Genomic DNA, 23,210 nt, shown 5'->3' with positions numbered 1-23,210 from the left:
AGCAACCTTCTCCTTTAACTCCCATGTTACTCTTAATTTAAATGTAAAAATTAATTATGGTAAAGCCTTCTGTTTCAATCTGTAACTACTAAAAGCTTATCAGGGACTTTCTTTGGGAGCGCTGAGACTGGAACATTTTGCTGGATTAACCCTTGAGCCTGACCTTTCTACAGATTCAATCTATCCTTTTCAGCCAGACCCTGCAAAGCAAATACTATAAACCTAACAAACAGACTCACAGAATTCCAGACTAATGTGGTATTTGCTGTTAAGCTAAAATGTTAAGTTTTTTTTTTTTTCACCCTAGCTTAAGTTTTCTTCCTTGGGTTTCTCTAATTACTTTGCAAGTTATAATAAATTATACTTGAAGGATTTTCTTGATACCTTAATTGGCTTCTTTTGGGAATATAGTCATCTCTCTTCTTAGGAGCCGTCCTGTCCTCTCTAGGGGTGATGCTTACTAAGTAGGAAGATTTCTGTTTAGATGTGAAGGAAAGAATATGAGTGAGTCAGGGAAGGGAACCTGGGCGCACGGCTGTTGGTGGAGGTGGGTTTAATTGCCCTAAAACAAAATTCGGTGGCCAGCCTCGGACTGTGTAACACATGAAAGAAGGGTAAGCCTGCTGCTCGAATACCAGTTTGACTTTATTATTTTCCTTTTTGTGTCAATTGTGTATCCTGCACTTTGTCACCGTGCGCCCCCCGCCAGTGGACGCTCTCGGTAAGTGTACCATCCTGACTCTCTGGTGGCTGGTCACGATGTGGTCCTTGCTGTGGGCTTTCCATGGTTGTCCAGACCTATGCTAGTTGCCCAAGTTTTCCTGCCGGCTCAGAGCAATCAGCTGTGCCTACTTAATTTTCCATAACTAAGAAAATCCTGTGTGTGTGTGTGTGTGTGTGTATGTGTGTGTGTGTGTAATCATTTTCTTTCTGCGGTGTTTGGCCCTTTCACGGGTTAGCCCAACACCCTGAGGGCCTTTGCATCACCATAATTCAGTATTAGACTTATGGAAAGAAGAAATACAGAGTGATTTGCACAGGAAATAAACGTATTTATACATACATATATACCTGAGCTATATATGTATATGTGTATTTATATCACAAACAAAATATGTAGAACTGCACTAAATAACCCCTCATAATAATTCCTAAATCAGATTTGGTTGCATTAAGCTAGCAAAATGTCTTTATACTTTGTCTCCCTGGGACCATATAGTTCTTTTCAAAATGAATAATCCATAAAAAAAAAAATCGAAAGTATTTCTTATTTCAGAGTTTGTGCAGTGTTTCATTTCAAAGGTATCAGATCTTCAAATTCAATAATCAAAATGATTCTTCTTGCCTAAATGTTGAACCTCATTCTCCGGGTGATCTGCTTTTGGAGTCTTGTGGCTGTCCCTCTGTCTCGGAAAGGTCTGTCCGTGCGGCATCCGTGTGATTTATCCTTGCCTTGAATGTGCTTGAGTGTTCTCTGAGAACATTTTTACTGAACAGCTCCAGAGAGGTTCTTGAACTGGAATCTGTCATCCACGACAAACCCAAACGACATAGGTCTCCTATGACCAGTGGGGCCGAGATGGTCCCCAACTTTATAAATGATGATCTTTTCCAGTCCTCAGTGTTGTGATTATGAAACAGTTTGAACATTTTTTAGTGTACTTTTGGAAGGAAGGTAAGACAGCCACTTTTGGTTTCTTGCTTACTGTGATAAGATTTATATAACATAAGATTCACCGTCTTAAAGGCTTGTGGTCCATTCACAACGGTGTGCAACTATCACTACTAATTCCAGAACATTAGTGCCACCCCGAAAAGATACCCCCTGCCTTTTGAGCAGCTGCTCCCCATTCCCCCTGCCCTCAGCCCTGGACACCTACCTGTCTGCTTTCTGACTCTATGGATTTACCTCTTCTGGACATTTCATATAAAGGCATCTGTACCATGTGTCCTTTCGATGACACAGAGTTTTACTAGAACTTTTTGTAAGAGTCTGGGGTGAGTCAGTCTGTGGCATAAACTGCATGGTTTATTCGTTTTGAATGATGGGCAGTAGGGTTGGGGATGAGGAGAGAAATCGCACAGCCCTTTGGCTCTGTCACTTACATGCGGCTCATCTCAGGAAAAATCACGGCTCCCTCTGTTTCTTACTCAAGCAGTTCACAAGGCTAAGCCACAGTGATATGTAATCATAAGAGTAAACAAGTTTTAAATCATTTTTGAACCTGAACGTCTATATTTTAACATAGGTTCTCAGTAATGAAAGTGTCCTGGTTTGACAAGAGAAAAAAAAAATATTTATACAAAACCCTCCTTTGATCCAGTTAGAAGTATTTACCTTGAACCCCAGGTTTCTGCATAAGCGTGGTTCCTGAGGGAAGGAATTTACAACTCCAAAAGTATTCCACCAGGCGTATACCGCCCCCTCAAGGAATTGAGACTCTAGTGGGAGTAAACCACCCTGTTTAATCTGGTATGCTCAGTGTCGTGATGAGTGTGAACAAAGGGTCTAGCGATGGGCAAAGAAGAAGAAACCCAGCGGAGCTTGGAGTGGACGGTGATGGGAAGATGGAAAGGGGTCAGCCGGTGGAGAATAGGGTGGGGGACGTTCAAGGTGGAGGGGCAAAGCATGTGCCAACACATGGTCGTCACCATTTAGACGCAAGCACCAGAACCATGGGAAAAGGTGACCATGTTGCAAAGGGGCACCCTGAGGGCAACTGTGTGCACTACCCTGAGTCAGCTTTTCAGGAGTACCCATAGGGGAACCACAGGGATCCCGCCTGCTCAGCCTCAGCTGCCTGGCCACCCTGACCTGCCTCTAGATGGTTCTATCACTGGGCCTTATTTCTGCTCACACCCTGAACTGGACTAAACTTCTCCCCCATCAGCGTCCGTTTCACCGGGAGCAGTGGTTTTGATGTCCTGTGGCCACATCAAGTGCATGCACACATTCCCATGTGTGTTTCTTCTGTACCTACAGAACCAGCAGAAACCGCTCTAAGAACGCCCCGAGACTGTAGTCAGTGTGGGTCGTTCTCCCCGTCTCCGTGGTAAAAAGTTGGATGTGTCTGGGTCTTCTCCAGGCACCCCTGCCTTTGGTTCTGGGAAGAGGAATAATTCTATAAGTCCTCTTCCCCGGAGGGAATTCCCACCTAAAAATCTAAAGTCTGAGCTGTTAGCGAATCACCTGGCTTTGTTGCCCCACACGGGCAGAAGACCTCTTTCCTCTGTTCTGCTGCTGGGTAGGAGGGATAAACGGCCGCTCAGAAGCCGGTGTGGCTGGCATGAGGGGACCTGCATGGCTGTCAACCACGAGCGTCATGGATGGGGCCTCTGAAAGTCATCAGGAATCGCCATCCCCTTTAGGAGCTCCTGGGCCACTGGAATCCATATGGAGCTGAGAGCCCACCCTGGTTGCTTCTTGCTGTCCAGGTCCTAAGACCTGGTCCTGGAAGGGGGGTGGCAGAGCCTAGAAAACTCTGGATACCCCCTGTGGTCACCACCTCACTAACACGAGTCGACTGTCTGCAGAGCAACAACCAGTCTAACATCCTTCCTAAATCCCACCCCTCCTAAATACTGCCCTCTGTGGTGTGGGGCTGGCGAGTGGTCCAGACTGCTTCCCCGACCTGTGCTCACACCTGTGCAAATGGTAGAAGTGGACCTTGGGCCTGAACAGATGATTGTTCCCTGCAGAAACTAAAGCTGGAAAAGTTCCTTCTGAAGTCAGGGGTCGGGTGTTGGCCTCGGCCTCCAGAGGTGGCCTGACCACATGCAGCCTCGAGATCTGTCTGGGTATTTGCACCCAACTGTAACTCGGTGGGGAAGGTTGAGTCACGGCTTCTTTCCAGGCTTGGGGAAGGCATTATAGGAGCACACACATTTAATTATGCAGCAGATAATTGAATGGGTACAAGCCCTACTTAATGGGGAAACCTGTGTGAAATGGACAGGGAAGGGCTTTGTAATAATGAGTCAGCACAAGGGAGCCATGGCCTGACGAACGTTCTGGCTCTGGGAAGCCCCAGATAGAGCAGCGGGCAGAGCGGGAGAGAAAGGGGCAGCCTTGGCGAAAGCAGGAGTGATGGAATTTTCCTTTTTACACCTTGTGTGGCATTCGGAAGCTGTCCCTGCCTAGAATCACTTGAGACCTTGGAATTGAACCCTGGAAAACTCCTTCAAAGGGCTATTGCATTTGGAGAAGAAAGCAGGTGGTCCTCAGAGGCCGGGAGGTTCGTTGGCCATATTTCACAACTGAGAATGTAAGTAAAGACAGGCCACGCAGACACCCCCAGAGGCCCAGAGCTGCGAACCCCCTTCCTGTGCAGAGCTGGTCTCCGAGGAAAGCCTCACCCCGACGCAGCCCACCAGGTGCCTTGCCCGTGACTCTGGTCAGCTGATGGCTGACCTCAGGAGGCTGAAATTCTGAACTGTCTCTTGCACGGTGAGACTGTCATCTCGGTGTGGAGCACCTGGCTTCCCAGTGGCTACATTCAGAAGCCGAGGGAGAGGTATTTACAGTGGCGTGGAGAGGTTACAACAGAATCCCAGCAAAAAGGCCAAGAATTTAAAGAACAGCTTGCTTGGAGAAACGGATTCCTTGTACAATCTGGTTTTCATCTATGTAGCGAACATTCAGTGGCTGGTGCGGTGAGTGGGGGGTGGATGGTAGGTGTGCCCCTCTAGAGCTGCAAGCCGTCCTTGGTTTTCACGGGGCTAATTGGTTCACATCTGGTGTGCTATCTCTCGTTCATATCCGTTCTCTGGGAAGGCTCCGGATGAGCCCTGGGAAGCCAGCCCGTTGAGGAGAGGGGTGTGAGTGCCTCCTCCACTTGCCCTGTGGGCAGCTAAGGAAGCAGAGGAAGCCTCTGCCCTCAAGCTGTCCCCAGGACGGCAAAGGCATTTATGTTCTCACATCAGTTTTCTGACATGTACAGTTAAACCCAGTTCTGACACTAACTACTCAGAGTTGGCATAGGTCCCAGAGGCTGAGGGGCTCAGTGCCACAAGACTGCCCCCACTTTAGCCACTTGCCACGAGTGGGGTTCCCCAGGCTCCCCACACTTCTGCCTGGCTAACCTCACAGTCGGGATTTCCTCTGGACTCCCCTCAGGTTTGATGATTCATGAACACGACTCACAGAACTCAGGGAAGCTCTGTACTTGGGATTGCTGACTTATTATAAAGGATACATAGGAGCACCCAGGTGAAGGGATACATAGGGTGGTGGTGGGGTCAGGGAGGGTGCAGAGCTGCTCTGTCCTCTCTGGGCATACCACCCTCCCAACACTTCGGTATATTCCCCAGCCCAGGAAGCCTCCAGAAACCGGCTATTCAAGTTTTTACCAAGCTTTGTTATGTAGTCACGATTGATTAATCATTGGTGATGTAACCCCACCCTCTTTCCCCTCCCTGGAGGTCAGGGGTTGGGGCTGAAAGTTCAAGCCTCTAATCCTGTGGTTGGTTTTCCTTGTAAGTGTCTCCCATCCTGAACTTATCTAACCCCCTACCCCCAGGTCATCAGGATGACAAAGACACTCCTGTCATTCTGGAAATTCCAAGGGTTTGGGGAAGTTCTGTGCCAGGAACTGGGGCAAAGACCAAACATATACATATTTTCTGTCCTAACACAACACTCTGGCGTCCTACCGACAACCGTGACCTGGCAACACAAACAGTACAGTTCATTATGAAGAAAACGCTGGGGCTGGATTCTCCTTGGGGGAGGTGAAGGCTTCCAGGAGGAGGCAAATACTCAAGCAGACTCCTAAAGGTTGAATCGAATTCTTGTAGAGACAGGGGTGGGTGGGACAAGAGATGAGTGTACTTTCCGGGAAGAGGCACACAGAAAAATCAGTGGGGCTGGAAGCAGAAGGCTGGTTTCGTTGACATTTCATCCATTTAATATTGATTGGTGCCTGGTAGGTGTCCATCAGGGGCTCGATGCCAGGCTCCGGTTCTCCCCATGCCCAGGGAAGATGGAGGAGTGCGCTGTACCTTTAAGACCTTACCTTGGATAGGCATGGCTCTTGCATCTTCCCTCAGGTGTAGAACTAGCCACAGGTGAGCAGGGAGGTGAGCAGGGCCGTTTTTTTTTTTACCGTATTAAAGACTTAAGACTTTCAGGACTCTGAAGCCCTTGAAGGCTCCTTGGCTTCTAGAAGGTTCTGTGAAGGTTCTGTGCATTTGGATTAGTGACGTAGCTGGATACCCGTTAACAAGTGGCTGTTGTGATCCACACGGGAGATGACAGTGACCAGGGCTCAGGGAAGTGGCCACAGGGATGGAGAAAGAGCATTTTAGGGGAAATGTGAGAGAGAGAGGAGTTGAAGAAGATGCAGGTTTCAGGCAACCAGGTTGACAAATGGGAGAGTGTTTCTTTGACCACAGAGGAGGAATCATGTCAAGGAATCATGTCAAAGATAGGAGGGTTCTGAGACGCCATGGGTGGTGAGCCACGCGTTGGCATGGGCTGTTTCCTAGTTTCCTCTAAGCTGTCTTTGCTTTGATTAAGCAGCTGATGGTCCAGGGACCAGCGAATCCTGGTGACAAAACCCCCACCTTTTAGTGAAAGGATTATGGGATCCTTTGCATTTCTGTGCATCAAAGAAGACATTGAACTGAAAGCTCATTAAAAAAAAAACCAACCTGTGTGCCCAGCAAACTGCCCCCGGCTGAGGTGCCCAGCGTGGGGAGGATGGCTTCAGAGACACCGATAGCACCTGACACGTACCGAGCGAGCGATCGCCACGTACTGGGCGTTGTGCTACACGCTTCACGCGAATGAACTCATTTGGTCTGAAAACAACCCTGTGAGCAAGGTACTATTATGTATATCTCACAGACAAGTGGACAGTGAGGCACACAGCACGTTGAAAGAATAACAGAAACTGAGTTGGTTTGAGAATTTTTTTAAGTCAGAACGCCTCCCATCTTGTCTGATCGAATCCATCTTTCTTTTGACTTCTGCTTGTTTTCACTTTGGGGAATCAATCCAAAACTGCTACAGGCTATCAGGATAGAAGATTTGTCCAGGGATCACAAGGACAGCCGCCTTTCGATGGGGAAGGGGAGTTCTTATTCCATTTCTCATCTCCAGCCTCTTCTTACGCGTCCGTTTCTGTATTTGTAGCCCACATTTCATTGACTCTAGGATGCCATGAGATACACACCATTTTTTTCTGGACCGCGATAAAAGAGGGGAAAAGATGGTGCCGACTGAACTCTGGCACACCATTGATTACAGGACGCACCCTGATTTGTGAGCTATAAAAATGAGAAAAAATGGGTGCCTCCAAATGAAGTACTGTGTGTGTGTGTGTGTGTGTGTGTGTGTGTGTGTGGCAGATGGAAGGCATTTTGTTAGATCCTGATTGTTTCCCTGTACTTGTGTCTCAGGAAAAACAGGTGACCTTGGATATTTTCCTGACAGCGGTCTTGACCCAGTGTGTTGGTTCTTCCCCGTGGGAAAGCCCTTTGCCTGAGAATGTGTCCGGTGTGGTCGAGCCCCAGGGCTCAGGCGTGGGCTGCAGGGTGTGATGAGAAGGCTGGGAGGTTCCAGATAATGAGATTCACAGTGGACTGGGTTTTTGCTTTGGGCTGTTGGGGACATTGAGCATTTAGCTCCTGGCGACTTGTTCCCAGGGTTTATGTTTGCCGTGAGCATGAAGTACAGAGAGCGCGGCCCCTGAACAGGAAAGACCTCCAGGTGGAGGGTGGCCGGGCCTATTCCTGGCTCAGGGGCTCCATGCAAGCCACGTAGCCTCCCTTGGTCTCGGTTTTCCCTTCTCTGAATAGGGGGTGTTAATTCCTGCCTTAAACATTTACATAAAGATTAAGGAAAACAGAATATAAATGTTTGCAAGATATGGCATCTTCATATCATTCCAGACCACTTTGTAATCTCTCCCTACTTAATTAAAATGAAAAATGAAATCTTTTCTCCTTTGGGAATGCTGCTTTGGCCCCTGGCACTGTGCCCATTAATGGTGCTTTGTCCCCGCAGCATTTTCTGTAAAGAAAATAATCTTCTGAATTCTGGGGGAGTAAAAGCCTCCTGGGTGTTGTTCGTTGGAATTCTGCGGCGTGAATACAACCAAGACCTGGAAGCTGGCAGTGGGAAGACCGTTCTCAAGACCGAGGTGACTTAGGTTTAGAGAAAAGGTCACAAGCAACTCTTCACTCGGGAATTTTGTCTGGAAAGTCCCCTGAAGGCACTCCTCTCCTTTCTTGTGGCTGCCTGGCAGTCCTGGGTCCCGGGATTTGTGTTTCATAATGTTAGGCCATTTAAGGGCAGGATGGTCGAGCCCTTTCAGCAAACTCGGGCCAAGTTACCCTACCAGTGCCTCGTTCATTCGCACGTGTTGAGAGCCTGTGTGCTCGGTAAGAAGGTACAGCGCGGAGCAGAAACGTTCGTGGGGTTTCCGATCAGTAGGGCAGACTGACCTCAGTCAAAGAACTCAAGAAATAAAGATGGAATTTGTACTGGGAGGAATGTCCTGTGGGATCCATGGAGGGCACTTCTGAGATCAAGGAAGGAAACCCCAATCTAATGAGAGAGTTCCAGAAGAGATTTCCTGAAGGACAGAGAGTTGCCAGATGAACAGGCCCTAGGTGGCTGTGGAGGGGGAGGAGAGCGTGTATGAGGATTGGATGCAGCCAGACCCTGGACTCTGGAGAAGGGTCTGTGGGGGTGCAGGGAGGAGAGAGAGTGGCCTGAGAAGAATCTCAGAGGCTGCCGGTGGGTGGGCTGACCCATGCATGCCTTGCAGGGCAGGCGATGTTGATGACATTGGACTTTTCCTGAAAGCGCTGGGCGGTGTTGAGAAGTGGTACTTTGCCTTTTGCAAGAGTCTGGCACTGCTCTGGGCCAGCATGTTAGGTGACAAATTGGGGGACATTGCAGCTGTCCGGACGAGAGATCGAGGTGACCCAGTGAGGGTGGCCATTGCAGAGGTGGAACGAGAGGCTGGGGTCAAGTCCAGAGGGAACTCGAGCGGCCAGCTGTGCTGGGGGAGCCAAATGGATGAGCTCTTGTGCACTGAATCAGTACTCCTACAACTCTGGATTGAATCTTAAAGCTAGTGCATCCAACTGGGACATGGAATAATTTCTCCTACAGTTTTTTTCTTTATAAATATAATTATATGTTATATTGGTGAATTTAAGAAATAAACATTGTGTTTTTAGGTTATGATATATCCTGAATGGAAATGTACTCACTGTGCCTATAATTATAGCAGTCTTTACAGATTATACTTATTTTAGAATACTACAATTTGCAAGTCCTTTAATTACAATATAATACATATTTGAGATAACTTTGCTATAATTATAGAATAATTTAAATTTATATTTACCAGATTAGATGACACTTGGTTCCCGTCACTTTTCATTCCTATGTGGGTATGTTTTCTAAAGTCAGTGTGATTAATTACAGATAGAAACGTGCCTTATACTTTGTGAAAGGAAGGGAAGATACACGTTTTCCTAATTTCTTATAATTAGAGGCTGATATGAAAAGACATTGCTGCCATAATCGAAGCACATCCAAGTGGGTTTGGTCAAGCGTTGTGGGTTTTAATCTATCTTCCTGATGCCCCTCCACCCTCCCCAGGAATTGAGAACATTCTGATGGCTGGGGCCCCTCATGTTCTGTTAGAACATCATAGAGGAGATGGAGAGACATGAGGAGGCCCTAGACCAGCCTGAAATCACTCCATCTCCCCCGGCAGGGCTGGGGACGGACCAGGCAGTTTTGCAGGTTGCAGAACAAAAGAGAGCGTTTTCAGCCTCCTGGAGCTTCTCTACCAAAGGCTTGTGTCAGGTGTACCTTAGGTGTATGTGGATTCAGTTGCACAAACCAATAATTTTTAAATGCTTATTTATTTGTTTATTTTGAGAGAGAGAGAGAGAGAGTGAAAGTATGTGTGCACATGCCAGCAGAGGAGAGGCAGAGGGACAGAGAGAGAGAATCCCAAACAGCCTCTATGCTGTCGGCACAGAGCCCGACATAGGACTCGATCTCATAAACTGTGAGATCATGAGCCTGAGCTGAAATCAAGAGTTGGATGCTTAACCAACTGAGCTACCTAGGCGCCCCAAACCAGCAATTTAATAGAAAGCCCCCGGTTCTCATAGGGCTGCTGATGCCCCAGCCTTCCCTCCTAGAGCTTGAGTCGCAGACGGTGGGTGTCCTCAGTGGGGTGCACTTGTCCCCTCCCTAGATGGTCCCTGGCTCTCACAGGTTTCCCATCCGCTGCAGACTCGAGAAACCCATGGTCTGAGGCCAGGTTCACGTAGGGGGGCTGGGGGGCGGTGGCGCCCTGCATCCTTGGGGAGGCAGCTGGGAAACCTGCAGGAGATGCTATAATTATCCTGAGGGTAGACATTGACTAAATGGAGGAATGGGTGAAGGGTCATTGGACAGATGCAAACTCTCCCATAATGGAATCACTGGATAAAATCCCTGCACGGAATTCAGTGCTGCCTGCTATAGCCGTCCGGAACTTGTACTGGCTTGACTCGCGAGAGTCCTGCATGCAGCATGTACTTCGCCAGCCATCCAAGGCGTTTTCAGGGGTGACCTTCGACTAGGCAGGACTTTCTTTTTGTGTGCCAACTTACAGCTCAGTCCCTGCCCAGGAAGTGATGTTTCCCTCATTAAATCCAAAGACCTTTTCTGGTGGGATGTTCTTGAAGCCTGGGTCAACCTCTTGCTCCATATTAAGCTTTCTCATCTGCTTATGAGAGAAAATATGGAACATGTTCCTACTTTCAAGGCAATTTCCCCTGACCCTTTCCTTTTTCAAACCAAATAACACATTGCATTTAATGTTCTCTACATCATTTAAAATTTTTTTAAGTTGATTTATTTATTTGGAGAGAGAGAGCGTGTGTGCATGCCTGAGTGAGAGAGGGACAGAGTGAGAAGGAGAGAGAAATTCTAAGCAGGTTCTGCACTGTCAGCTCAGAGTCCCACTTGGGGCTTAAATTCACGGACCGTGAGATCATGACCCAAGCCGAGATCAAGAGCGGGACACATCATTTTAGAGAGGGCTAAACGGTGACTGCTCAGGCCCCTTGCTGATTCCTTCATGTGGCTCGAGGCAGTGGGACAGAGGAGAACGAGTCCAGCCCTAGAGGGGTCAGGCTGTGTGGGCTCTTCCCTGGATTCCCACCTTTCCCTGAACAGCGCTGGGCAAGTCTCTCTCAGCCTCTGCCGAAGTGGAAACAGGTTGGATAGCCCCAAAGGCCCCTTCCATGTCTAGCATTCTGTGTTGAAAATGATCAGACATTTATTGAGTACTTGCTGTATACACACATGACATTGTACCAGGGGCTGGGCTGGGTGGGAGAGTTCCAAGTCCCTGCTCTGAAGGAGTTTAGAAAACATTCCCTGGTTCAGGTGATAGGTGAAGCCCCTGCATAGGGAGACCAGTATGGAAGCCCGTGAGCTGGGCTCTCGGCTGGTCACCCCCTTATCCCCATCTACAAATCAGATTTGCAGTAGCCTCTCCTTCTGTCGTGGTGCCAGTGTTTCTCTTCTAGCACAGCGAACCTTTTCTCTAAAGAATCCAGTTGTAAATATTCTTGGCCCAGGGGCTATACAGTATGTGGTATAACAATTCCATTCTTCAGTTATGGCAAGAACAAGTAGAGACAGTATATGAACAAGTGGGCATCTCTGCGTTCTAATTAAACTTTATTTATGGACATGGTTTGCTAACTATTTTATAAAGGTTTAGTTTGAAAGGTTAACGCTCTGTCTTAAACTCTAGAAGGGGTTGTGTCATCGTAACTGGGGTCTGGATGTGGCCAGACGATTACCGCATGTGGGTCAGGCTCAGCACTGACCCTCCCTTTAGACTTGCACCAGCAGAGACCTGACTGTAGGTCAGTTTGTTACTGGGCTTGTTTTATAAGAACATTCAGGACTCCACCAGGGAGTTAAGCTGACTGCCAGGGAGTCTCAGGCGCCCCCCACCCCCACGCCATGGCTAGGACAGTTGATACTTTCCATCTTTGTCTTCAGAGACAGAAACTTCTGTCCAAACAGAGGCTCTTTGATTGAGGTTGACCCCACAAAGCCACTTTTTGCTCATTTCGGGAAACCTCCACAGGCCCTCACCTTGTTCATCCCTTGGCCTCTTCAGAATGTTCTACAAAGAAAGAATACTGTCTGGCTGCCACATCCTGGGGTTTTGTTGGCAGAAGTCTCCATAGGGGGTTACATAAGGCAAGAAGGCAAGTCAGGAGGAGTCATCCCAGGAAATCTTCCTTGTCACGAGGATAAACGTGCCCTTTGGGCACTGGAAACTGGAAATGGCTGGTACTGGACAAATAGCTACCTTCAGTCCTGAGTATAACTGAGTAATTGTTTTAAGTCCTGGCAACTTGTGGTTTCCACTCCCGCAAGGACTCGAGGGAGGAAGGGCATTTGTTCCAGAAGCTGGTGTTTCAGCAAGCCACGCTTGGGGCTTTGTTTTGTTTACAGGGAGAGGTGACATCCAGCCTCAGTTGGACAGCGCTCTCCAAGATGTCAACGACAAGTATCTCTTGTTGGAAGAGACCGAAAAGCAGGCAGTCCGGAAAGCACTGATTGAAGAACGCGGCCGATTCTGTACCTTCATCTCTATGCTGCGGCCTGTGATTGTAAGTCAGTGGAAGGCTCTGGAAGGCTTACACTGCTGGTGTGGAGGAGACTTTCCTTTATTTATCCAACCATCACTGAGTCGTCAGGAATCTGCTGTGTCTCAGGGATCACGATGGTGGAATCACTTCTGTAGAGCAGTGATTCTCCATGAGTTGCCGATGACCACATGGCCACTGCTGGTGCACAGTTCTTAGCCCGAGTTGTTGACTTACTCTTTTTCCCCCCAAGTCTAGAAGGCCTTGCAGAGTGGTTCTTAAAGTGCGATCGCCTGGCCAGCAGTGTCACCTGGGAATTGGTTACAAATGCGGCTTCTCGAGCCCAACCCAGACCTTACTGAATCCAAATCCTACCAAATCCAAGCCTCTAGGGGTGGGGACCCAGGCATCTGTGTGGTTTTTTTAAATTATTTTTAGTTTATTTATTTATTTTGAGAGAGAATGAGAAAGCAAGCAGGGGAGGGGCAGAGAGAGGGAGAGAGAGAATCCCAAACAGGCCCCACGCCCAGTGCAGAACCCGATGTGGGGCTTGAACTCCTGAACCTTGAGACCGTGACATGAGCTGAAATCAAGAGTTGGACACTTAAGTGATCTCCAGTCATCTGTGTTTTAAACAAGCCTTTCAGGTGATTTTGAGACCCAGTGGCTAGGTTCAACACCAGTGAGTGACCATGAGGTTAATATGGGAGGAGCCTCAAATCAATTCTTATTTATTTATTTATTTATTTATTTATTTATTTATTTTTGAGAGAAAGAGCAAACACATGAGCAGGGAAAGGGGCAGATAGAGAATCTTATTTTGTTTTTGTTTTTTTTTGAGAGAGAGCACATGAGTTGGCGAGGGGTGGGGAAGGGAAGAAGAGAGAATCTCAAGCAGGCTCCATGCCCACACCACAGAGCCCAATGCAGGGTTCGATCCCATGATCATGATCCCGGAATCATGACCTGGGCCGAAATCAAAGAGTCAGACGCTTAACCACCTGAGCCACCCAGACATCCTAGATTTTTTTTTTAAGTTTATTTATTTATTTTGAGAGAGACACAGAGACTGAGAGGAAGGGGCAGAGAGAAGGAGTGAGAGAATCCCAAGTAGACTCCAAACCACCAGCACAGAGCCCTATGTGGGGCTTAAACCCACAAACCGTGAGATCATGACCTGAGCCAAAGCCAGACACTTAACCTACTGAGCCACCCAGGTGCCCCCTGCAAGACTTATTTTTTTTTTTTTAACATTTATTTATTTATGAGACAGAGACAGAGCATGAACGGGAGAGGGTCAGAGAGAGAGGGAGACACAGAATCCGAAACAGGCTCCAGGCTCTGAGCTGTCAGCACAGAGCCCGATGCGGGGCTCGAACTCACGGACCACGAGATCATGACCTGAGCCGAAGTCGGACGCTTAACCGACTGAACCACCCAGGCTCCCCAAGACTTATTTTTTTAAGTAAATCATTTGCATTGCCATAATTGAGGACTTTTGCTGTAGGCATTCTTGAAGCTGATACAACGACCCCAGCTCACTTCCCTCAGCCCTAGCAAAATGCCCAAGTAGGAGTCGTTCCTCTGAGCACAGAGCTTTTCCATGGCTCATTCTTGCCGAGGCCTGCAGTCCCAGCTTGGTACTTGGGTGAAGTGAATGACTTTCTTCCACAGTCTCCTGCCCCTATCTCACTTGCTGTGACTTTCTATTAAGTAGGTGGGGAAAAAATAAGAAAGAAGGGGGAGGGGATAGTTAACTTTATTGCACACACATGTGCTGTCACCAAGAGCTGTTATCAGATCTGGACCAAAATTGTTCCAAATCGTGTCAACCGTCGAAGCTGAGTGAGCTCAGAGGGCCTCGGCCCATGGAGGGGGCTATGCTGCAGGACTCCATGAGAAGATACAGGCGGACCATCCGGGAAGATGTGGCAGCTACCCCCCCCCCCCCCCCCCAGACACCATGAGGAAGGCCACGTGTTTTCTTTGACTTGCTCACCACTGTCTGGGCGGGACAGGTCACTCCATAATTATGGCAGATTCCTTTTTCCCTTTTCGTTTCCCAAAAGAAAGGGCTTTAGCCAAGATGTACCAGTCTCGAGGTGACTTTTCTGGAAAGTTGAAAGGGTTAGACAGTAACCCTAATAAAAACAGTTGAGCCAAGACCATGAATGAATCACTCATGATGACACGTTGTGGATTACTTTCCTTCAGGAAGAAGAAATCTCCATGCTAGGGGAAATAACTCACCTTCAGACCATCTCAGAAGATCTGAAAAGCCTGACCATGGACCCTCACAAATTGCCCTCCTCAAGTGAACAGGTAGGAGCTGTGGGCTAAGCACTCGGGAGGGCAAACCAAAGACATAAAGGTTCAAGGTCTCGAGAGTTCCCGGAGGCATCGCATTTAAAGTCCTATCTGTGTTTCGCTATATTGTGAAATACCGTAACCATCGTTGCTAGCCATTATAGAGCACTTGCTGTGTGCCATGTATGTTCGAAGCGCTTTACGTAGACTTCCTCAGCTAATCTTCAGTATTATTCCCATTTTACAGAGCAGGACACTGAGGCACTGAGAGATAAAGTCCTTTAACCAGGTTCATCTAGCTAATTAGTGGTAGAAGTGGGATCTGAACCCAGCAGTCGAGAGCCCATGCATGGCCTTAACCACTGTGTTCACCTGTCCTCTAGAAATAAACTCTCACAGGAACATGATAGTGATGTGTTTTGGTCATCCTTGTGAACCATTCTCACTGAATTTCTCCCATTCTGATGGATTAAAACAGGGTCTCTTTTACAGAAAAGATGACATCTTTCGTGCTTATTCATTTGGTTCATATGACATTAACATATCAAGTGGGAAGGACCGTATTTGGGGGGACAGCTGATGAATCACATGCTGGCTTTTGCCCTTTGTAGAAAATTCTCATTGCCTCCCTGGAGAACCAACTCAGAGGACAAATACAAGAGTTTACGTTTTCCATTCTATGAAATTGCTTTTGTCAAATCACAGCAGGCACGCGTTTGCTCCGTGAATAGACATTTATTGAGAATCTACTACGTGAATGAAAGGTAGACCTCACATTCAAATAGCTATTTGTCAAGCAGGGGAGCCAGATGTAGAAGTAACTGCGAGCAAATTGGCTTGCTCTTGATTCTGTCAGGTTTTGAAATCTCAGGGCCAGAAGTGACCCACTGAATATCAGGCGGCTAACGTGCAAGACCGACAAATCCTAACACCATCATTGAATTTGTGGTGCCGTAAGACAAGAATCCTACAAATTCTGGCCTTGAGTATACCTGACTCCTGTAAATCGTTAATCTGTAGCTGTAAATCTCTCCCTCTCCCTCTAGACTGACGTTTCATGGTCCCCTCCCCCCTTCCAATTTTTTATATTTTTGCTTGTCTCAGAAAAAAGGATTATGACATTGATGGATTGGTACTGTTGTTCTTTAACCGAAGAAAGGACGTTAACAACATTTTGTACGTTAACCCCACCCCTTGATGATGACAGCATTTTGATGATACAGGTTAAAGATTTGATGGATGATGTTTCCCTTCTCAGCACCTCACCTACCCACTTGGCTCTGTCCCCTTAGGTGATTCTGGACTTGAAAGGTTCTGATTATAGTTGGTCGTACCAGACACCACCCTCTTCTCCCAGCACCACCATGTCCCGCAAGTCTAGTGTCTGCAGGTAAGTAAAGCTGGGCTCTGCCCCTACTCACCTGCAGCGAGAATCCTCCGGAAATGTCTGCCATCTGCAAAATTGTTCTCTAGCGGTTTTCTGTTAGAAGACCATTCTTGGCCTGCTGACTGCAAAGCGTATTCTCTTTTTGAAGGATGGCAACTTCATCACGCATCACTAACCCTTCTTGATGTACGCAACCTACTGACCTTTCTCTTTGACTTTTCAAAGCCAAGTAGATTTCCACTTCTTGCGAATTTAGCAGTGAGAGGAAAGAGCAGGGTGGATCTGCCTGGTCTGTGTCTGGTTATGTCCCCAAACACACACACGTGTGTGTGTGTGTGTGTGTGTGTGTGTGTGTGTGTGTGTGTGGTGTCATATTTAACCTTGGGTAGTAAACACAGAGCAGTAATTTCAGACTTAAGATGCTACATCATGAAAATGTTGGTTGGTTCCTTGTCATCACTTATGGGCGCTGTGTGTGTGTGTGTGTGTGTGTGTGTGTGTGTGTGTTTGACAAATCTGTTGGGTTTTCATTTTGCTAACAAAGAGAACTATCTCACTAATACAAAACAAAGCTGCACGAGTTCTCTCTTCTTTCTTCTAGTTTTAGCTTCAGTCAAAAATCATGCGGCACTGACAACATCGGCCTTGAGCTTGCTGGAGTGCAGCTGCTGTGGGCTTTACTGCCAGTCCCCAAATGCCCTCTTCTGGCTGATTGGTGGGGTGGGGGGGTGGGGTTGGGGGAAGCAAAAATTATGGTAATTATCCCCAGCGGCAGTGATTTCCTCTGGCACACTCCCCTCTATCTGTCGGAACATTCGTTGTCAAGTAATTCTAGCGTAGAGCAGTCACGGTCCTGACTGCCTCATTAGCTGTCAGGGTCTGTGAAATCTGACAAGACTCTCTCGCCGGGAGCAGAAACCACACACTTGGTAATCCCAGGCTGGGTTGTTTATTCCGGCCCTTCCAGGGCTTCCCGTTGTCCGTTCTGCTTGTTTGGACCGTGGGGCTGTGTTCGGTTTTCTGGTTTTTGCACTCTGAGTTACTAGAGCGCATACTTGTTAGAACTGGAGACGCAGCGCAGACAGAACACCCAGAGGGTGTGTGACGCTTCTCAACATCCTGTTTACTGTTCACCTCGGAAACAAACAGCTCAGCCTCGGCTGCCTGTAGTTGTTGAAAGCCGCCTGCCTCTTGCCACGTGTGCTGTAACACCAGGCCCGCAGATACTCTCACAGAGAAATGTCTGTGATCAGGGAAAAGCCATTCATTCAAGCATCGACTCTGGTAAGAAGAGGTAAAACACGCTGACATGAACACACAGAGTTGATTTGCCCGTGTTCTTTATGACGGTCTTGAACCGGGCTCGTCGAGGATGAAGTCTCCTTGAGGGGCGCCGTGGCACCTGCACTCCCAAAGTGACGGTTGTCTGGGTGGACCTTGGTTTCCTGGACCCAGATGGTGCATCTGAGGGAGAGCCTTGAATACACTAACCAGATGATGCTGAAGCCTTAGTGGGTTTCGCGCCGCGCTCATGAGATTCTGCAAGCAGATGAGCAGATAAGATCGGCCCCGTCTCTTTTCCTGCCACAGATGTTAGGTCTCTAGCTTTGGTGGTAGATGACCTAGCTGAATTAATTGGGTAGCACTTGACTCTTCAGAATCCTGGCACCTGGTGCCAGGGACACCTCATCGTACCATCAGAGAAGTGAGTCTTGGCGGACCTGCTTTTTGACAACTCCCACTCTTCTCCCCGCTTGCTCACACGATAAAAACCTTTTGTTTACTAGCTCGATGACTTGGTGTTTTGGAAACACGTTTCACCGTTTGCCCAGCTCTCCGTGGTACCCAGCTGACTATGTTATGTTCTCCCCCCTCCCCCGTTCCGTTGTCTTCTGTCTCCCCCCTTCCCCTGTCCCTGCCCCTTAACCTCGCACGCCCGCGTTCCCTCCGCCCCCACAGCAGCCTGAACAGCGTCAACAGCAGTGACTCGCGCTCCAGCGGCTCTCACACTCACTCCCCCAGTGCACACTACCGCTACCGCGGCTCCAACCTGGCCCAGCAGGCGCCCGTCCGCCTGTCCAGCGTGTCCTCCCACGACTCAGGATTCATCTCGCAGGACGCCTTCCAGTCCAAGTCACCGTCCCCCATGCCGCCAGAGGCCCCCAACCAGGTAAGGGTGCCCTCGGCTCCAGAAGTGGCTGTGGTGCCTGGACCACCGTCACTGGCCGGATGCCAAGGAAGATGTCGGTTCAGGCAGACCCCTGTCCTCTCGACGCGAGAAACCTCTGGATTAATTTCTCATCTTTAGACGTGTCCTTTCCCCAAAGGGTGAGAACCGTAAGTTGGGTTTGAAGCCTGTCTCCATGGTGGTGATGGTCAAGTCGCCACATTGGTTTGGGGAGTCCTCGCGGGTAAGTAGACGGACTCAAGGGAGTTTGGCCACCCTCCGGCGTCCCTGTAAGTGCCCGGCTTCACATGATGCTTAATTAACGGACGTGCGTGCGATGGTGGCACCTTCGCCGCCGGCACGTCCGCTTTTCTCTCTGAACGGCGGAGATTCTGTCCTTGAACGGTGCCTTGGAAACCTTCCTTGGCCCTCTCCGGTTCCTTTTAGCAATTGGTGTGAGGATGAGAATGAATCCTTAGAGCCCTTGCAGATAATTCCGTTGGCATTCTGCTCCTGGGAGAGGGGCCGGCGGGGAATCTTCCAGCCCCAGTTGGGTCAAGTGGCGCCAGACCCGGCCCAGCCCGTGGCTCCAGCTGGAGCAGGAGGCAGGGGCTGGACAGGGCATGGTGACGCCCTTCCCGTGCTACCCTCTCCGTCCTCTTTCTCGGAGTGCCAGGGGTCTGGCTTCCTACTTAGTAATACGCAGCACAACAGCAGACGCCATCCGGGGTGCCCCACAGTGCCATCTGCTGGGAGCATGTGGCTCAGTGCCTGCTGTGTGTTCTGAGGCTGACCCAGCTTTGGCCCGAGATCCTCTGGACTTAGAAGGTCGCGTGCTTTTCTTGTATCCAGGTATCCAGTTTGCTTCACAGTCACTGACTACAGTGTCCCCGGCACCACCGCAGGACATGCTCCGTCTGCTATCTGTGCGGCATTGTTATCCCTGTTTTGCTGTGGAAACAGAGGCTCAGAGATGTGACTTACCCAAGCTGCACAATTATCTGACCTGCAGGTTGGGGACCTGGAACAAGGGTTTCTGGCGAGCAGTAGTCCAGAGTCCTTTCTGTTCTGTCTCAGCCGTGAGGTGTCCCTGGGAGAGTGTTTTGGGGAACACTTCGTGTAGAGCAAGCAGCTGAAGTATTTTGGGAATTTAAGCCAGACGGTTCCTTGCCTGATGTGTCTGACGTTGGTGAACCCGGAGGTTCTCAGCTCAGTGGTCCCTCTGGCATTTTCCAGCTGTCCCAGGAGACTGTGGCCTCTCTCTGTCTTTGTGGGAGAGAGACTTCATTTCAAACAGAGACATTCCGGGCCAAGGGCCACGACTTTGAGTTCTAATGTGCTTGTCCTAGCTGGGGCGCTTTGGCTGGGTCCGAAAGGTGTCACCTGCCCGTCCCCCGCCATGCGGCAGAGCTAAACCATACCTGTGTGTCTTGAAAGCAGAGTGTGAATGGTTGAAAGGAAAACAGGAATTTGCGATTCTTCCAAGGCTATTCTAACGTGCAGCCTAATTCTGTGTGTGTTTTGAATCAACTGACAAATTAACATAGTATTGTGTGCTGACACTCCTTTCTAAAAAAAAAGAGAGGCCACGTGCTCCAGCCTCCCTGACAAAGACTGTGTGTGGATCAGGCTGAAGTGAGCGTTTCTGCCTCCGGTAATGTCGAGGGAAGCAGAAGTCGGCATGTGGGATTTACTTAAATCTGAAAGCTGGTGCCCAAGTTGCTTGGCTACCAACTCTAGGGTACTCTAGGGTAGTTTTAATAGGCTCAGGGATGCTGCAAAATTTAAAACAGAATTCTATTTTTACAAAAAAAAAAAAAAAAAAAAAAGGCGTTACAGCTGCTTATAATGGTAAGGTAGAGGGGAAGTTAAGGAAATTGTACAAATCACATAGGCCAGAGGATCCAGTCTCCCAAAATGTTACCTTTGTTTAGGATGAGGAAGGGCACACACATCTCTAAGGGGAAAGAGCCCTTCCTTTCTCTCCTCGGTCACGTGGGTCTCAACCAGTGCCAAGTGATGAAATGTGTTAAGAATTCTCCCATTTTCCTCCACTGTGCCCTTTTCAAATTTAACCTTAATCCGCTTGTGCCCAGGAGTGGGACTATGTCTGTTGTGAGGGTCTCGTCCTAGAGCTGTTCATTCCGTGGAGGCAAGAGGTTCTTTAGGAAAAATGAACAGAAGCCAAAAGACATAGGAACCTGCAGTCTTGGAATGGTTTATTGGTTCTTTTTTTCAAGTTGAACATACTTGAATTAGAGGGACCAAAATGAACAGCCCTAGTAAATTATAGTGATAACTGGCCTCTCTGTACACTTTTTTAAGTGCTACATACATAGATGGACACATAGAAAATTTCATTTTCTCTTCCTCTGTTAGATATTAGTGATCCCTCTGCCCAAAATGAAAGAAATTGGAGTTTTAGATTAAGGTTGTGGTTCCTCAACTGAGAAGTGACAGAATCGTAACTTAAATACAAACCTTCAAACTTTGGCTCCGGAACCACCAACCAGACTCTGAGCTTGAGGAGCCATCAGGGCGTCCAGTGGGTAGCGTGTCCTTGCTTTGGTTCTGTGGGGCCCCATGCAGTGGAGTGTCTTCTCGGAGCCTTGCTGCTTGCAGGATGGAGAGCTATAGCTCTGTCCCTTTGCCGGAACCTTTCTTTCTTTGGCTGTGAAGGAGGTGGACACGAACATGACAGAAACGTGAACCTGGCCTCCTTGGCAGTGAATTCAGGAACACTTTGAGGAAGTAAGAGTAGACCCCGGTAGGGTTGGGCTTATTTAAACAAAAGGATGAGCCGGAGATTGGCATTAGCAGCAAACAGAACTTAAATATCTGGGTGTGCCCGAAGCACTATCTTGGTGCTTATATTGGAAGTTTATATTGGAAGAGATGGTCTTCATCACTCATCCATTCGGTAGTTTTGAGCACCTGTCACGTGCCAGTACAGGACTAGAAAGTTGAGACATAATGGTGAGCCCACGGGCATGGTCCCTGCCCGAACCGAATGTCAGGAGACTGAGCTGGGGGCACGTACCCCGGCTGACACCAGGCGACTGGCAAGACTGGAGGTGAAATAAAGATCGGCACAAGGACATGTTGTCCCAAGTCAGACCTCCTTTCTGTAATGCCCCAGATCTCTCCAGATGCTCCGTTCCTCCCTAGATGGCCCCTGGAAACATTGCACTGATCTCAAGGCCTCACTGGCCAAACCTCAAAATCATTTCCCAGGCAGAGAAACCTAAAAACCTGCCCTGTGAAGATGCAGCTTCATGGCTGGAAACCACCCTGCATGGGTGCAGAGGCTGCATGTGACACAGGGAGAGGCTGGGGACTGGAAGGGTATGGAGCAGAAGCCCAAGCTGGGTGGTGGTGGTGGAGGGGGTCAGTCCTCAGGCACTAAGTATGCCTGTGCACCTGAGAGATAGCAAAGGCAGGCCTCCCCTGGGACCTCGACTTGTGGCATGAGAAGAAATGCCCAAAGGAACACGGGGAGTCTCACTGACCAGTGCCAGGCACACACTAGACACACACACACATCAGGGTCCTGGGGGGCTGACCATCTGGCAGGTGTCTCATGCTGCTTTTCGAGGGCTTGAAAGCCTCTGTGTGGGTGCAGCTTTGGCAAAGGGGAAAAAATAACCCTAACCCTCTGCTTCTCTCATCCTTCCCTCTTCTGTGTATATGTCTGTCTCTCTCTCTGTGCGTGCACTTCCCCACCCCATCTTCTTGTTTTGATTTCCTGTTACTTTTGGTGGCATGTGGTCCCTCCCTGCTGCAGAACTCGTCCAGCTCGGCCTCCTCTGAAGCCTCCGAAACCTGCCAGTCCGTGAGCGAGTGCAGCTCGCCCACCTCAGTCAGCTCAGGCTCCACCATGGGCGCCTGGGCGTCCACAGAGAAGGTGACCGGCTGGGCCCCGGCCACCGTGGCCAACCCCTCCTCCCCTGCCCCCCCCACCTACCGTCACTGTCACCACCAGGACCTTGAAACTCAAAATCTACAAAATGCATCCCAGGAGCAGTCCCTTTTGGGGCCAGAGAGAGGGACAAGGCTGAGGGCTTTTTCTTGAAAGGGTGCCTGGCTCCTGGGCAATGACCTTGCAGTGTCCTGAGGGAGAGGAAGGGGTATGGGGAGCTCGGAGGTGGAAGGCTCCTTCTCAGAAGTGTCGTGCGCTCATCTGTCCCCCCTCCCCCTCCCAAGTACCCCACCCACCGTGGCCTCCTTGTTGCGGTACCATCGGAGGAGGACATCTCACTGCATCAGAGGCTGTGCGCTTTTCTGCCTTTTAGTTCGCCAACCCCTCCTCCCCCTTCACCCCGATTTGGATTCTGCTCCTGAACAGTGTGATGATTTCAGAAACCCAGAATGAACAGTTTTCAGTTGTTGCTTGGGAATGTTTTAAATTTGCATAATGAGATGAACAAATCATTATCACCGTGAAATTAAGCTCCATTGGTTATAAATCATCCAAAACCATTGAGAACGCCAAAAAGTTAAGGACACCGATCAATTTCCACACTACTCTAAAATGTAGATAAATTATTTGCTTGACTGAACACTTCTTGCCGTCCAGTATGTGTTCTTTGCCCCGTGGCCCTTCCTCTGGCACCACGGATCATCCAGGAGCGGCTTGTTTTATTTATAAATACTCAGGTCTCCCTCCTCCCTTGAATGTCAATGCCATCTTGTACCTCCTCACTCATCCTGTTATAT

General features: G+C 48.8%; 1 protein-coding gene across 10 annotated transcripts in view; it reads left to right on the top strand.

Moving 5' to 3' along the window:
* Positions 1-23,210, top strand: part of MTSS1 (MTSS I-BAR domain containing 1) — a 165,978-nt gene that overhangs the window by 136,379 nt on the left and 6,389 nt on the right. For 4 of the 10 annotated variants that reach the window (XM_060611275.3, XM_060611271.3, XM_060611269.3 and 1 more), the window contains exons 7-12: positions 710-721; positions 12,500-12,657; positions 14,848-14,955; positions 16,233-16,330; positions 18,287-18,497; positions 22,279-22,398. In XM_060611275.3, the coding sequence (XP_060467258.3) occupies positions 710-721; positions 12,500-12,657; positions 14,848-14,955; positions 16,233-16,330; positions 18,287-18,497; positions 22,279-22,398 (707 nt within the window). The remainder of the gene's footprint in view (positions 1-709; positions 722-12,499; positions 12,658-14,847; positions 14,956-16,232; positions 16,331-18,286; positions 18,498-22,278; positions 22,399-23,210) is intronic. The other 6 variants (XM_060611276.3, XM_060611270.3, XM_060611277.3 and 3 more) reach the window with 3 other exon arrangements.

The sequence above is a fragment of the Panthera onca genome, chromosome F2, assembly GCF_046562875.1.
Source record: "Panthera onca isolate mPanOnc1 chromosome F2, mPanOnc1 haplotype 2, whole genome shotgun sequence".
Classification (NCBI taxonomy): domain Eukaryota; kingdom Metazoa; phylum Chordata; class Mammalia; order Carnivora; family Felidae; genus Panthera; species Panthera onca.
The sequence above is the reverse complement of the archived record's forward strand: the minus strand, read 5'-3'. Positions and strand labels throughout refer to the sequence as shown.